Source organism: Cotesia typhae, unplaced genomic scaffold (genome assembly GCF_013202065.1).
Source record: "Cotesia typhae breed Kobodo isofemale line unplaced genomic scaffold, CoteBio_Ctyphae contig_4, whole genome shotgun sequence".
NCBI classification, from domain to species: Eukaryota; Metazoa; Arthropoda; class Insecta; order Hymenoptera; family Braconidae; genus Cotesia; species Cotesia typhae.
Window position 1 is genome coordinate 6,918,161 of NW_027423748.1, and position 14,243 is coordinate 6,932,403.

General features: G+C 27.9%; 1 protein-coding gene across 1 annotated transcript in view; it reads right to left on the reverse strand.

Moving 5' to 3' along the window:
* The window catches only part of Cv-c (RhoGTPase activating protein), a 90,443-nt gene that overhangs the window by 25,270 nt on the left and 50,930 nt on the right, over positions 1-14,243 (reverse strand). Inside the window, exon 9 of the mRNA XM_074243123.1 lies at positions 1,263-1,334. Coding sequence (XP_074099224.1) covers positions 1,263-1,334 — 72 coding nt within the window. The remainder of the gene's footprint in view (positions 1-1,262; positions 1,335-14,243) is intronic.

Genomic DNA, 14,243 nt, shown 5'->3' on the forward strand with positions numbered 1-14,243 from the left:
CAGCTATACACATTTAATAAATGGTATCCTTCAAATTGATTTAAATCAGATTGTTTAGCATGTCAAATTTAATTGGTACTCCAGTGGATTAAACCATTTATCTAATTGTCGATTTGTCTCAATGTCATAAAGACCGAGCCGTTATTGTACGAAAGCAATCTTCGAATATAAATATATATTATACATATTTATAGTTATGTTTATAGTCTACTGTAATAATTTAAATCTCGCGATACATCATATACGAATTACTTGGAATAACTAATTAAAACACATCTGTTACATCAGAGAATATATAATAAGAAGTACAAGCACATGCTCGACCAGTAGACAAGTAAGTTAAAACGAAAGTAGAAGTAGAAGTAGATGCAGACTTAGGGCGAAAAGTGATGTCTGCAAAATAAAAAATATCAACAGCTGATACTCGCAAAACGTTTCTAGTTAAGAGATCAACCGCGCACACTAGACATGACATTATTTTAAAGTCTGTATATTTAATGGACAGTAGGAAATACAAATATAGTGGACGGGATAGAATCGTAAGACGGATTTTGCTTTTGCGAGTAAGAGGAAAACTCGACTAGTATAGAGACTAGAGAGTTTAGCCTAAATGTTATACGTTTAGTTATACTCCGTCACACCACAAACAAGCAATATCGAGAAATAGTCAGCACTGAAAAGTTAACTCAAGGTATATCTTTGTACGAGTTTACGCCGCGAATTATCTCTTTCGTAGAAAATCTCTTTCACATTTTGTAATTCAACATTTTCTTCTTATATTCTACCCGGATCTTAAATTTTTTATTTTTTTTTTTTTTTTATTTCAAAATTTTAATTATAATTTTAAAATTTATCAAACTTCTGGCTACTGTTTATGTTTTAGTCTTATCTTTACTTGAATATTTAAATTTTCTTTCTCTATTTCAAAATTTTTATCCCACTAAAATCAGATAAAAAAAAAAAAAAAACCGATACTAATCATAACAGGTAGTTTAAGATTTTTAATCCCGGTAGTAATTTTTTATTTTGTTTTTACTCGATCATTAAAATTAAAAATAACCGTTTTAAAATGAAAATACAATAATAGAGTGAAAGCGATTATTGTTACATCTCATTTCCATGGGTTACATAACAAAACAAACATGTCGATTGTATAATGTAATTATTTATTGACTTAAAGAAAAAGAAGCTAAATAAACGGATGATTGTTTACTTAAAATATTATTAAAAATAAATTGATAAATGTAATAAAGATAACTGACCTTCATACATCTGTGCATATTGCGGAAAACCGGCGGCTCGTAACCATTTGCACGCTTCCTGGGCTTCGATTTCTGGAATAATTAAAAATTCAATCGTTAGTTTTATCGTTTTATTTATTCAAAGCAAACATATCAGTTTTATTAAATTGTATGTGCATTCATTCCGGTGGTCTCTCTGTTATTATTACTATTATTTATTTGTTATTCTGTTTGTTAATTATTAAATTAATTGAAAAATCATGTAGCTATTTCCATCAGGTGTTTTATTGATTGTCCGTTAGAAATAAACGGCCTTGACATTTTTACTTGTACGAGTAAAGACTTTCATTGCATTACAAGATTTATTTAGTTAAACACTAGTTGCTAATGGCAATAAATTTGTTTGCCTAATTGTCTACTCTTTCATTTTTATTTTTTTTATCTTTCGAGTTTCAAAATAAATTATACCAAACAGCAATTAATAATATTCTTTCTTTTACTTTTTTAATGACTCGATTTATTACTTATTAGCTTATTACAAAAATCCATAATGGATAATTTCAAAATTTAAGACATTTTTAAATGAATTACAAAATTAAATATCCTTGAAAAAATATTATTGTACTTTCTTTTCAGTAATTATTAGTTTGCATTGTTTAATAAGATTTAAAATACATAATGCATTGTTCCTGTATTAAATGTGATTCTTTAATTTTGTTTTTTATAATAATTAATTACCGATCATTAATCATTTTTAAATTGCCATCATAATTATTGCAGACAAATTTACCAGTAGGTTAAGATAAATTTTTTTAGATAAATTTACTTGCTATTAATAAAATTTTATTGCTATTTAATAGAACGTTTATGTTTGGGTGATCTCCAGGTAATAATAAAAATATATTAAATGTTAATAAAAAATTTTATTTGAATGTAGGCGAAGTTTTATTTAAAATAAATCGATTTTTCTTGTATTAATGTGCGATAAATATTTACTCACGTGTATGGATAAGATATAAATAAATTTTTTCAAATAACAAATTAAAATATATTTAATACTTTTATTCTTAATCGTGAAGTTTTTTAATTTATCTAAAGTGTATACAGAATAATAGAAGCCCTTAATTTTAATAAGCTTTAGTAGTAAAGTTAGCAGGGTTCATGACCCTATTTAATAATTCATTAAATATTCAATTATTTCTTGTAAAGCTATTGGCGAACAATAAGCCAATAACGGCAGACTTTTAAGGTAAGGGTATAAAGAGGTTACGAACTTCAGTACCGAAGTAACCACCAAGGAAGTAACATCATTAAATATAAGTTTTACATTTTCAATTATTCACACTAATTTCCAAATTATCGATTCATTTCTTATGATTTACGTCATACAGCGAGGGAATTTTATGGCTCAAAATTACATCAATTACGGTACGCAATTTATTTCAATAATCCTATTGTTTACTTCAATATTATTAAATTTGTATATCAATTTATTCGCCTTTATTTTTAACGTCAAAAGGTCATGCGTAAAAATATCAGTCAATTTTTGTTTTATCGCATCAAGCTATTCAATTAATTTTATATTTGTCGGGGAATAACTTTTGATAAAAAAAAAAAAAAAAAAAAAAAATTGATTTAAATTGTTAATAAAGAATTTCTTAACGCCTACATCAAATAATTTTCCAAGTTAAATTAGCGTTCTATTTTCTTGAGTAACTTTTCTTATCTGTCAAAGAGATAATTCTCATATAAAATTAATTACTTTATTGCCAATCAGCAATCAAATTAATTTGTCTGGAACGCATGTGTCGTCTGATAATTAAATAATTAATATCGCCAGGAAGTAAAAGTCAAAATAAGTATAATAATTTTGTTTTTATTAGAGCGGAAATTGTTTTCAAGATTATCAATATTATTTTTTTTTTTTATTAAAAAAAAAATCACAATAATTATGATTTTTGATATTTTTCAGAATATTTTATATCTGTCTTTTGAATCATGAATAATGGCCTTGGATTCATACACAGAAAGAAAGTCTTGAGTCAAGCGTAAATTTTCTTAAATCAAGAAAATTTTAAGGAAAATAACTTCGGTCTTCATTACAATTTTTTTGGTTCAAAAAAATTTTTTTTCAGTGTACAAAAATACAATAAGAGAAAAATTGCAGTTTTGTCCTGAATTAACTAATTTTCCAATTATTTTAGACATAAAAACCTAATTCAGATTGTTAAGAAAATTAAAAAAAAAAATTTTTTTTTAATAGAAATAAATCTAATATTTATTACTGCTTAAAAAAATTTTTTTACATTGATTACGTTAGTTAATAACATTTATTTAAATATGAACTCAGTGGACAAGGCTTTCGGTACTCTATTCGTGCGTTGGCGCACCCGTTTCGCTCGTTGCGTCAACGCACCCACAGTTAAAAGCCCCATCCACTCAGTTACATAAAAATTAAATTTTATATACGTTTTTTTATTAAATTTTCAAACAAAATATTTATTTAATTTTTAAAAATATTTTTCGTCAAAATTTTTTGCTGTTATTCAAAGAACTTTTGGTCTTCTGAACTCATTGATAATGTACGAAAATTTAAAAGCAATAAAAATGAATTTTGAGTAAAGTATTTTATTATAAATTATAAATAAAAGATATTTACATGGAGCAAAACGGAAGCGAAAGAAAAGTGAATTACAAATATGATAAAAATAAATGTTGTTTGTTGTTTGAATATATATGACGAGGGTTTACCACATACGAGAGCTACAAAAAGTGTATCATGTTCCTTGTAACCTGCCGAGAAGGTAGAAGGGTGGTACCGTGGTTCAGGCTTACAAAGAATAAATAATGAATAAAACTGGCCCGATGATACTGTACTGAGTACGACAAAGACGCGGACAATACCGTCGACATTGCACGTAACCGGTCCTTGGGATTCTTTTATCTCCCAACCCCGTCTACGTTTTATTATTTATTTATTTATTTATTTGGTCCTTTGTCTCCTGCCCAGTCACTCATTCAGTCGAACTCGGACTTGGGCTCTACTCAGCTTCATCTCCATCTCCAGCTCCAGTATCCCAGTATCGCCCTACACTATCCTCCCTAGCTCCCTAGTGAACCACTTGAGCTGTAACTCGTCGCAGTTATGTGACAACTGCATGTGTACCTAGCGATATCTGGACGCAAGACCCAGCCTATACGACTCCAAAAACAAAAAGAATAAAGTAAAAAAATACTAAACTTTTGTTTTTTATCATTCGACATAAACCCGTGTCACGCTATATTCTTTTGTCGTTAAACAAACTGAAATATACAGCCTGGACTACGGCTTAGCTTCTCTTGCATTAAACGACTTCGACTTTACTCAACTCAACTTCACTGGAGATACTTTTGTGACAAGACACAAGAACCCGAGATTGAAATCTAAGTCACTGATAAAAAAATTCTCGTATATTTGATTTAGTTCGAAGAAATAGAAATCGAATTATTCAATCTTTAGTTTTTTTTGGTTTTGCAAGTAAGTGTTTTTATGTTTTTAAAGTTACAATTTTTTTTCAAGACTTCTATGGAAAAAATTGATTATCTATTTTAATCGAGAAATGACCTTGTATCTTGTTAACTATTGACATTTTTAAAGATATAAGCTCATCCCGATGTTCTACTCATCGAAACCTTTCATTTGAATACCCACATCAATTTTTTATATATTTTATATATTTATATATTTTATATATTTATATATTTATATATTTATATATATGTACATATGAAAAATATATCAAAAATGCATGTGGGTACTCAAATGAAAGCTCTTGATAACTTTAACATCGGGGTGAGCTTATATCTTTAAAAACTTCAGTGTTCAAAAAAGTACAGTGCAATTTAACAAAAGTCATTATTTAATAAAGCAAAACTTTATTTATTTATAGTTCACAATATGTATAAGAAATTTTTTTAATATTTGTAGTACGTTTTTATTATAGTTGATTATTTTTTATTAAATATATAAAAAAAAAAATCAACAAAAAATTAGCTATTGAAAATATATTTTTGTTATAAATTATTTTTATGAGGGATTCCCAATTTTTTTGTTCATTTTCATCCTCAATGTTACCTTGAATATTTGTTTTTCGAATTTTATTATTTTTTACTCTAATCTCCGAGATATTCAAGAGATGATTGATCAGTCCATGACTGTCAAAAAAATATAAGTTATATAATAAATAGTACAATACGAGTCGACAGATATCCTCATCAATCATGATTAATATAAGGACTGTTTGCCATTAGTTATTCAAAAACCCTGACCTAATACTCGCAAAACATGTATCCAGTGCCGAAAATTCACACGTCCTTGGTAGTCGAAAAATAAAGTCTCTACGTAATGATGTTATCGTAGTTCCCGAAAAAAGAATGAGAATTAAAGTAGTATAGTCGAGCAAAAAATATGTATTTTTAAACCTTCGCAAATTTATTGACTGCTTTAATCTTTATTTTATTGCACTGTTGTTTCTAAATACGAGGATTTGTTTAAAAAAAGTTTGTAAATATTTGAGATTTTGTCTTACCGTAATTTTCATTGAGATAAAAATATAAAACTAAGAGAAAAAGTTTTTTCGTAAAATGTATTATTAAAGAGATGAAAGTGACAGTGATAAGAAGAAAACCCGACTGAATTTAGACTTTAAATATATAAATAAATAAATAAGTAAAAAAATTCAGAAATCTTAGGGGTCCTTAGGGGCTAAAGGTAGTGAAAATAGAAAAATAAATTGATAAAAAAGTTAGATATTTAGTAAAGAGAATTGAGGGTAGTCTCTGTGCTGAGAAAGATTATTCGAATCGGATGTTGTCTTACGATAGCATTTGTTTTGACAGCAAAATATATATTCATGTCAGGTTCGATAAAGTTTGAGTGATTTTAGTATAATAGAGAAAAGTAAGATTACATCGTGAGTGAGAATAAAAGTTATTTACAGTAAGTCAATTTTAAACAAAGTTTTGATTACTACTCAGCTAAGGAGTCTCTGAGACAAAAATTGGCCATATCTGGCTTAACATATCGTGATATGACCAGATATATTTTTTCAACCGAAGAAGAGAGTTAAGTTCTAAAATAAATCATTTTTTATTTAAGTCAAAAAAATTTTTTTGACTCTTTTCAAGAGATTCCACGGAAAAAACAATTAATTTTATTCAAGAAAAAAATTCTTAAACCAAGAAAAATCATGATATTAAAGTTAGCAGTCATTAGAAAATTTAAAAATTTTATTTTACAAAACAAATTAGTTCCAAAAATTGGATTTTTAATTTTTTTTAATTTCTAAATGTCAATTTTTTTTTCCTAATTTTTTTTGCCATAATTTATTTATTAAAAATAATTTTAAAAATTATTAATTATTGGCCATATCAGAAAGTATTTACACTGAACAACCATTAAACTGAGATCTAAGCAGAGATTGATTAAGCTTAAAAACTTTAAGCACTTTCAGGCAAAAACTTTGTTAATTATATTTAATGAATTTTTTATAATATAAAAAATAAAAAATGATAAATTGTGAATAACGTCCATTGTCCCATTTAATTCTAGTCCAGTGTGCTGTCCTCGATGAAAATAAAGTAAATAACAAAAATGAAAACAAGACAATGTCGTAGGTTGAATAAGAAACAGAAGTGACAAAAAGTTTAGAATTTTCTGAAAGGTCATTTACTGATGTGCTTGCACTCTTACTAACACAAACGCACAATACCAGCCCGATGTGACTTTTTAAGCGTGGGAGGGTTATAACGAGATAAAGTATCCCTTTATATGTTAAAAGATCCTTGGGTTAGTCACGGGACTTATCCATGCCTCGATTAATGTATCGTCGATTGCTTTGTCCTTGATCACATAAAAATTAAACAAAACTTTTTAAAAACAGCTTTTTTTATTTTGATTCATTGACTTTTTTTATTTTTTATTTCTTTAATCAGTTAACTGTGCGAACGTTGAATCGCAAAAAATCTAGAAGTTACTAGTATGGTGCTTCTGGTGCTGCTGCTGCTGTTGTTGGACTACACAGAGTGTAGATTGTACACAAAGTACGCGAAGAAGGCTCGCTATTCATCAGAATTTATGTATGCTGTCTGTTATTATCGATCATGCATTCTGATGAGATGTTTCTTTGTAGTAAACATTACAAAAAATTTCAATAAAAAATTAATTTAATTTAGTTTTATGGGAGGCAATAAGTTTTGTTCATTATTAAATTTTTTATTGTTATTCATATTGTTTATTAATGGTTTGGAAAAGTTGATTGGCCTTTTCAAAACTCTTGACAACCTGTCATTCAGATTGTATGGATCTTTTGTACTTTTCAAAGGGCCACGCCTTTTCCAAGCCTCTTCTTCAACCCCAGTCAAAAGTCAAATCATTTGAATATCTATTCATAATAATAATAACAATAATAATCGTAATAAAACATTCTTCTTACGCTATTACAATTTGAGTTGGGTCTTTGATAACAATCATTGGAAATTTTCCGATAAAATTTTTAAAAATATCGCAAGATCTAGAAAATTTTAATGTCAAATTTTTTTTTAATAAAACTGAAAATTTTTTATTTAAAAAAAATATCGATAAAACTCATCTAAAATATTTAAATAAATTTGGATTTTATTGAAGAGATATAAGCTTGAAATAAGAATAAAGATTAAATTGTAAATATAAATATTTTTGGGCATAGTCAGGAGACAATAATACTAAAACAGAAGTCTGTTCTTGTTTGAATGAACAGTAATATTCTCGTAAAGATAAACACCCGAGTTTCGCAATGAATATTATCACTGCTAAGTAGTTTTCAGAGTGTGAAGGTAAACAAACTAATAATGATACGATATGATTATTTTTAATATCAAAAATACTTCCACAAAAAATTTTATAGTAAAAAAATTGAATTTCTTAAATAAAAAAAAAAAAAAATAATTGATTAGTATTTTTTTTTTTTTTTTTTTTTTAATTTATATCCAAAACTGTGACGAATAATTTTATTTGCATCGAATTTATAAATATAATCGTAATAAATGAATAAAATAATAAATCAGTGATCCATAAACAAAATAATTGTTAAACGTTGTAAAAAGAGGACTAAAATTGAAACAGTAACAGTTAAGTCATGTGAAGATTTGTTTATCCAGCTTGTATACCAAGTAACGGATAATCTGGTGTAAAATCATCAGTTAAAGTCTCACCCGAATAAAGAATAAAAACTAAAGCGAGCACAAAAGAAGTGTTACAAAAAAGAGTTTAACTTTTTTCTAAATGGAACGAAAATTTATTGAGTGTTGAGCGTTGAATGTTTCTTGACGGTATAATTTTGCCCTGACTTACATATATTAATCACCAGCGTGTATGGTGTTATGTTGGTTTTGTAAGTCAAGATTTTTACTTTTATTTACGATGTATTCCGTAATAAAGTTAACATATAAGAATGTATAAGAAGTTATAAAAAGTCTATTGGTTACATTAGAGTAGATTACATTAGCTACTGAATGGTTGGTGTATTGAATCATTGAATCGGGTTGAACATGTCGTTGACTTGTTAAAACACCACCCAGACACCCGCGAGTCCCCAGAAGATATTTCCTGGTTAAGGTTGCGTGTTTAACTGTCCCACACGAGCTTACTTATCTACATTTGAAGTTAAAGATATATTAACTCACCGGATATTTTTATTTGAATAAATACACGGGAGTTCGAACTTAAAATTTATACACACCTCTAATACTTGCTCCTATCGTATTTATATGTATGTATGTATGTATGTATGAAAGTAAGAAGGTAAGAGTGTGCTGTGTATTGAGTATGACGATAATACTGGATTCACAATCTCAGCACTACAGAGTTGAGTCGGGAGCCAGGATGCAAATGCATCCCGTCTCTCTACCTACGCAACGTTTGCTAGCGGCAACGTTTAGCAGCTCATTAAAATCTTCTCTTAGAAACGGCCAAGTCAATTTACCATTCTAGGAACACAAGTGTTATGAAAAATAAAAAAAATAAACAGCCAATTTTATTTTTTTTTCGGCGAATTAAAAAACAACTTATCATTTAATCTTTTTTATATCGCGTGAAAAATTTCATAAAAATTTTTTTTTTTTATTTAATACTGACTCCAAAAAGTCGTAGCTCAAAAAATACACTCTTTTAGATTTAAGAAATTTTTTTTAAACTCAAAAAAGAAAATTTATGTCTCGGTGAATTTTTAGAGTCAAAATTGATAATTTTATTCAATCAAAAAATATCAAAAAAATTATTTAAAAATGAGACAATAAGAATTTATATAAAATTAATGTATTTTAGTTAGTGAAGAAGTTCCAATAAAGTCGTCCGCGTCATCCAATAAAAATTGCCCACAATTTTTGACAAAATTGAAAAAATCACATTGTTTTATAATGAAAATTTTGAGAAAAACGTATTGTAAATATTTATTAACCAGTGAGTTAATTCGAATAAAAATCTTATGCAGTGATTAAGTGTATTAATAATTATTCTTAATAAATTTTAAATTATTTACAACAAAATCATCTAAACTCCAAAATTTACAGCTTTTTTGTTTACATTATATTGCGATATAATATTTTTCTACATGGCTCCAAAAAATACCAAAGTATAAAATTATTCTTAACTACTTTCACACAAAAACTCAATTATAAACTTACCCAATAAATTAAACTTCCAACACCATTAAAATCTCATAACTCACCAAAAGTACATTAAATACATCGCTTACGACACATATAATATAAAAGAGCTTCAATACTTATTTTCTGTGTACTGAAGCCTATAAGAGATAGGTAAAGATCCCTGTTGACAAGCACGATGTTTACTCACAGTGATTCAACATGCGTCGGTGCATTTTCCGAGCGGTATATATACATATCTCCATTATAAATTTCCCAGCATCATCTTTGTACAGCAATCGAAAAAAAAAAAAGTTTCAACAAAAAGCACTCTTTTGTGCCTCGAAATAGAATAAACTTGTTTTTTTTTTTTTATTTTTTTATTTTTTTCTCGTTAAAAGTTTAACCGAGTTTTTTCATTTCTGTTTCACCTAAGTAATTTTACCTTTTTTATTTTATTTTTTCACATTTGCACTAAAAAAAAAAAAGCCCTAGGAATTCTGATGACCAGATATCGAGAATAAAAACTCGAGCAACATTTTATTCGTGCCACCACGCAATGTCAGTCGGTTCAGAGCAGTTTAAGTTGCGCTTTTTTTGCTTTTATTTAATTTTATTACTTAATTTATTTAATCATTTTTTCGTAACGTGGTTTGTTTAAACTCGATTCTGAGAAGTCCTATCCATGCTATATGCACACTTATACTTATACTTACGACATTCTAAATTTGAAGCTTCTTATTCGCGGTAACCATTGCAGAACTATATGTATATTAAACGCGGCAGATCCAAGTTTAAGTCGGCAATTGACGTCGATAGTCTGCAGTCGAATCAACACCAGCTAAGCCAACTAAACAAGTATATTGTATATCGGGTTTAGTATCGTTCCTTTTATTTATTATATACATAAACATTTATTGGTTTTTATCAGCTCAAATGAAATGGGCCACAATGGGTTAATGGTTAATGGGTTAACGATAGCGTTATTACGGCGTCTCTCATCTCTTTCATTTGATACCTTAATAAATATATCATCAAAATAGTTGTTAACACTCGTATATAATATATAATAAAAAATAATAATAATAATGACAACAATAATCCTCTACTCGGCTCATTTAATCTTTCTCTCTTTTAAACTCCCATCGGTCCATCTCTTACTCTATACACTACTTAACATTTAAATTTTGTTCTTCCATTTCTCTTCTTCTCAACTTGTTGCTCTTGTTCTCGGCTATGTTTTTTTTTTCCTTAAATTTTTTACCCACCACGTAGTTCTCGAGAAAACGACTTACTCGTCATCAGCGTTCGTGCAATAGAGCGTAAGTTTTATTCACGTAAACAACGCACGCACCAAAGTGTACTCCTTGAAAATTTATTTTTCAAACGTCATGCCGACTAAAAAGTGGATAAAAAAAAATTAAAGAAATAAAAGAATTAAAAATAAAAAAAAATAAAAACAAAAAGAAGATGAGGCTTGATCTCCAAAGAGGCCGATAGAGGATTTACTATATAGTATATACCAGAGGAATACGTGATTATATGAGCGAGTAAGTGATTGTATGGATACAAACCGATTATTTTAAACTCGGAGGTTAAATCGATGTTTATAATTGCTTTATTTTTATTTCAATTTTGGTAACTTCATTTATTTCGGTATCCAAAGAGAAAAAGGTTTATCGTTTGATTTTAAAATTCAAGTGAGATTAATTTAGTACCGACTGATACTTTTACAGAGAGAGAAAGAGAGAGGCTGATTGAGGGGAAGTGGAAAGGAAAAAGGGGTAAAAGTACACTTCTAGGCAAAGTTGAAAATAACATTTTAGCTGGTACGATTTGCGCGTGTGCCAGTTCGTCGAACCCATATCACTAACTCTACACTAATACTGTGCTACTTTGCTCTGTTTCTCTGTAATACTACTAATATATATATATATAGATATATACTATATATGTATTTGCATATGTATACAATACAAATTCATTAACGTTATGACGCAGGATACCTCGTTTTTTTTATCTCAAACCACGATGCTAACAGCTCCAATCGTGATCAAGTGCAATCAAGCTATTTTTGCGCTATCTTTTTCTTTTTTTTTATTTATTTTTACTACTACGGATTTTTATATACAATAATTTTAATTGCCTATTAAATTAAATTATTCTGGGAAATAGGGGTGAAAAGTTTTTAGTTACTGTAAGTATTTTTATTATTATTTTTTGTTTAAAATTATTACTGACTTTTACTTCAAGAAAATTATAGTTTTGTTAATAAAAATATTACTGTGTTAAAAAAATTGAATTGCTCAATTATCAGAGCATATATTTTAATTTGAAGAATTTATTGATGTTATGTAAAAAAAAAATTTTTTTTTAATATCAGTTGAATCATTTAGTTGTTTACTTAAAATCCGGAAAAATATGAAGTCATTTTTCGTGTGAAGAAATTTTTATCGCTACCGTTCTCAAGAAAATTTTTTCTAGTATTATATTAAGAATTATTATTAGTAATAATAATTATTTTTTACACTTATAAATATTAAAAATTTTTTTGTTAAAATATTTAAAAACTAGCAACCCCGCAGTCACTATGTGTCTGCCGTGAGTTGTGAAATATAAATAAATAAAATTTTGCTTTATTAAATAATGACTTTTGTTAAATTGCACTGTAATTTTTTAACTATTGACGTTTTTGAAGATTTAAGCTCATCCCGATGTTACACTCATCAAGACCTTTCATTTGATTACCCACATGCATTTTTGATATATTTTTTATATATACAAATATATAAAATATATAAATATATGAAAAATTGATGTGGGTACTTAAATGAAAGGTCTCGATGAGGGTAACATCGGGATGAGCTTATATCTTTAAAAATGTCAATAGTTAACAAGATACAAGGTCATATAAATACACTGGCCGCAAAATTTTGCTTATTCCCTTAATAATTCAGATAATAAAAATTTGGCATTAGAAATCAATAATAATAAAATCAAAGGTGAAGGAATTGAAGTTACTGGTGACCGGTGATAAAATAAATGCAATGAAATTAAAACTAAAGTGTGTTGCCATTAGCATACATTTTAAATAGAGATGTTAAGGATTAATCCTTAGTTGTATCTGTTATCTTCTTTGGTCTCTGGTCGCTGGTCTCCGGTAGACATCTTTCCCACACAGCTGGTTACATATTAAATGCAAATGTATATTTATGTATGTGTATATCTTGGATATACATATATAGAAGAAAGGCAACGCGAATAATGGCCGTACCCAGATTTCTTATCACGTTAATTGAACGTCCGGCAACTCGTTTCACATGCTGTCTTTGTAGTATCCTTTTGCATTAAGCTCGGTCTTGTGCTCAGCTCCATTGGCAGGTTTGCTGACGTGACAAATGGACTTGGGGCTCGAAGAAATTAGGCTTTCTCGCCTTTTGCTTTACCACTCGTAAATTTTTCAACGTCTTATTGGAAATTCACAGTAACCTACTCCCGCAAAATCTCTTCTTACACATACACACATATATCTCGTATATATTTATATTTATATTTATATTTATATGCATATGTAAGTGTATTTAAATCTCACGCCTATCCATCTTGTACAATAGACAGTTATTTATTTACTTTTTTTTTATTTTAGGCCAGACCACTTGGTTCCGTTTAAAAATCTACGAGACAATTAAAAATATTTACCCTCCGGCAATCAATTATCTCCTTGATATATTTTATTATAAAATTTAGATTTGTTAACTGTTAACTGTAATATTTATTTATTATACTTGACTATTTATATTTACACAAGGGAATGCATCAGACAGCATAGCAGTCTCTTGATACCTGAGATCTCCAATCCAGACAGTATTGCTGTATAGTACTGTTGTATTGCCTCTCACGGGGCTTTGCTAAAAAAATATAAATGGCAGTTATTGCCACTTGAGTTACCCATCAGCCATCACCATCAGGAAGTCCTATTTTATTTATTTATGTATACATTAATGCTTACGGGATAAATTTTCATTCACATTATAAAATAATCAACCGCTTATGTTGTACATTAGTTAATCTTATATTCATTCACATACCAAGAAAGTTAAGCATCTATTTAACTCCATAAATAATTACACTTATTTTGCATTATAATGTTTATCAATTATTATTATTTTTAATTTTTATTACGTGCTAAAATATAATTATAAATTTAAATATAAAAAAAATTTATTGTGAATTTTTAATTGAATAATAATAATCTATGTTATTGAGAGAATAAGCAAAATTTCGTGGCCAGTAGTCAATTTATAATGATAGGTATTTAGGCTGCATTCAAAAATGCTCTAT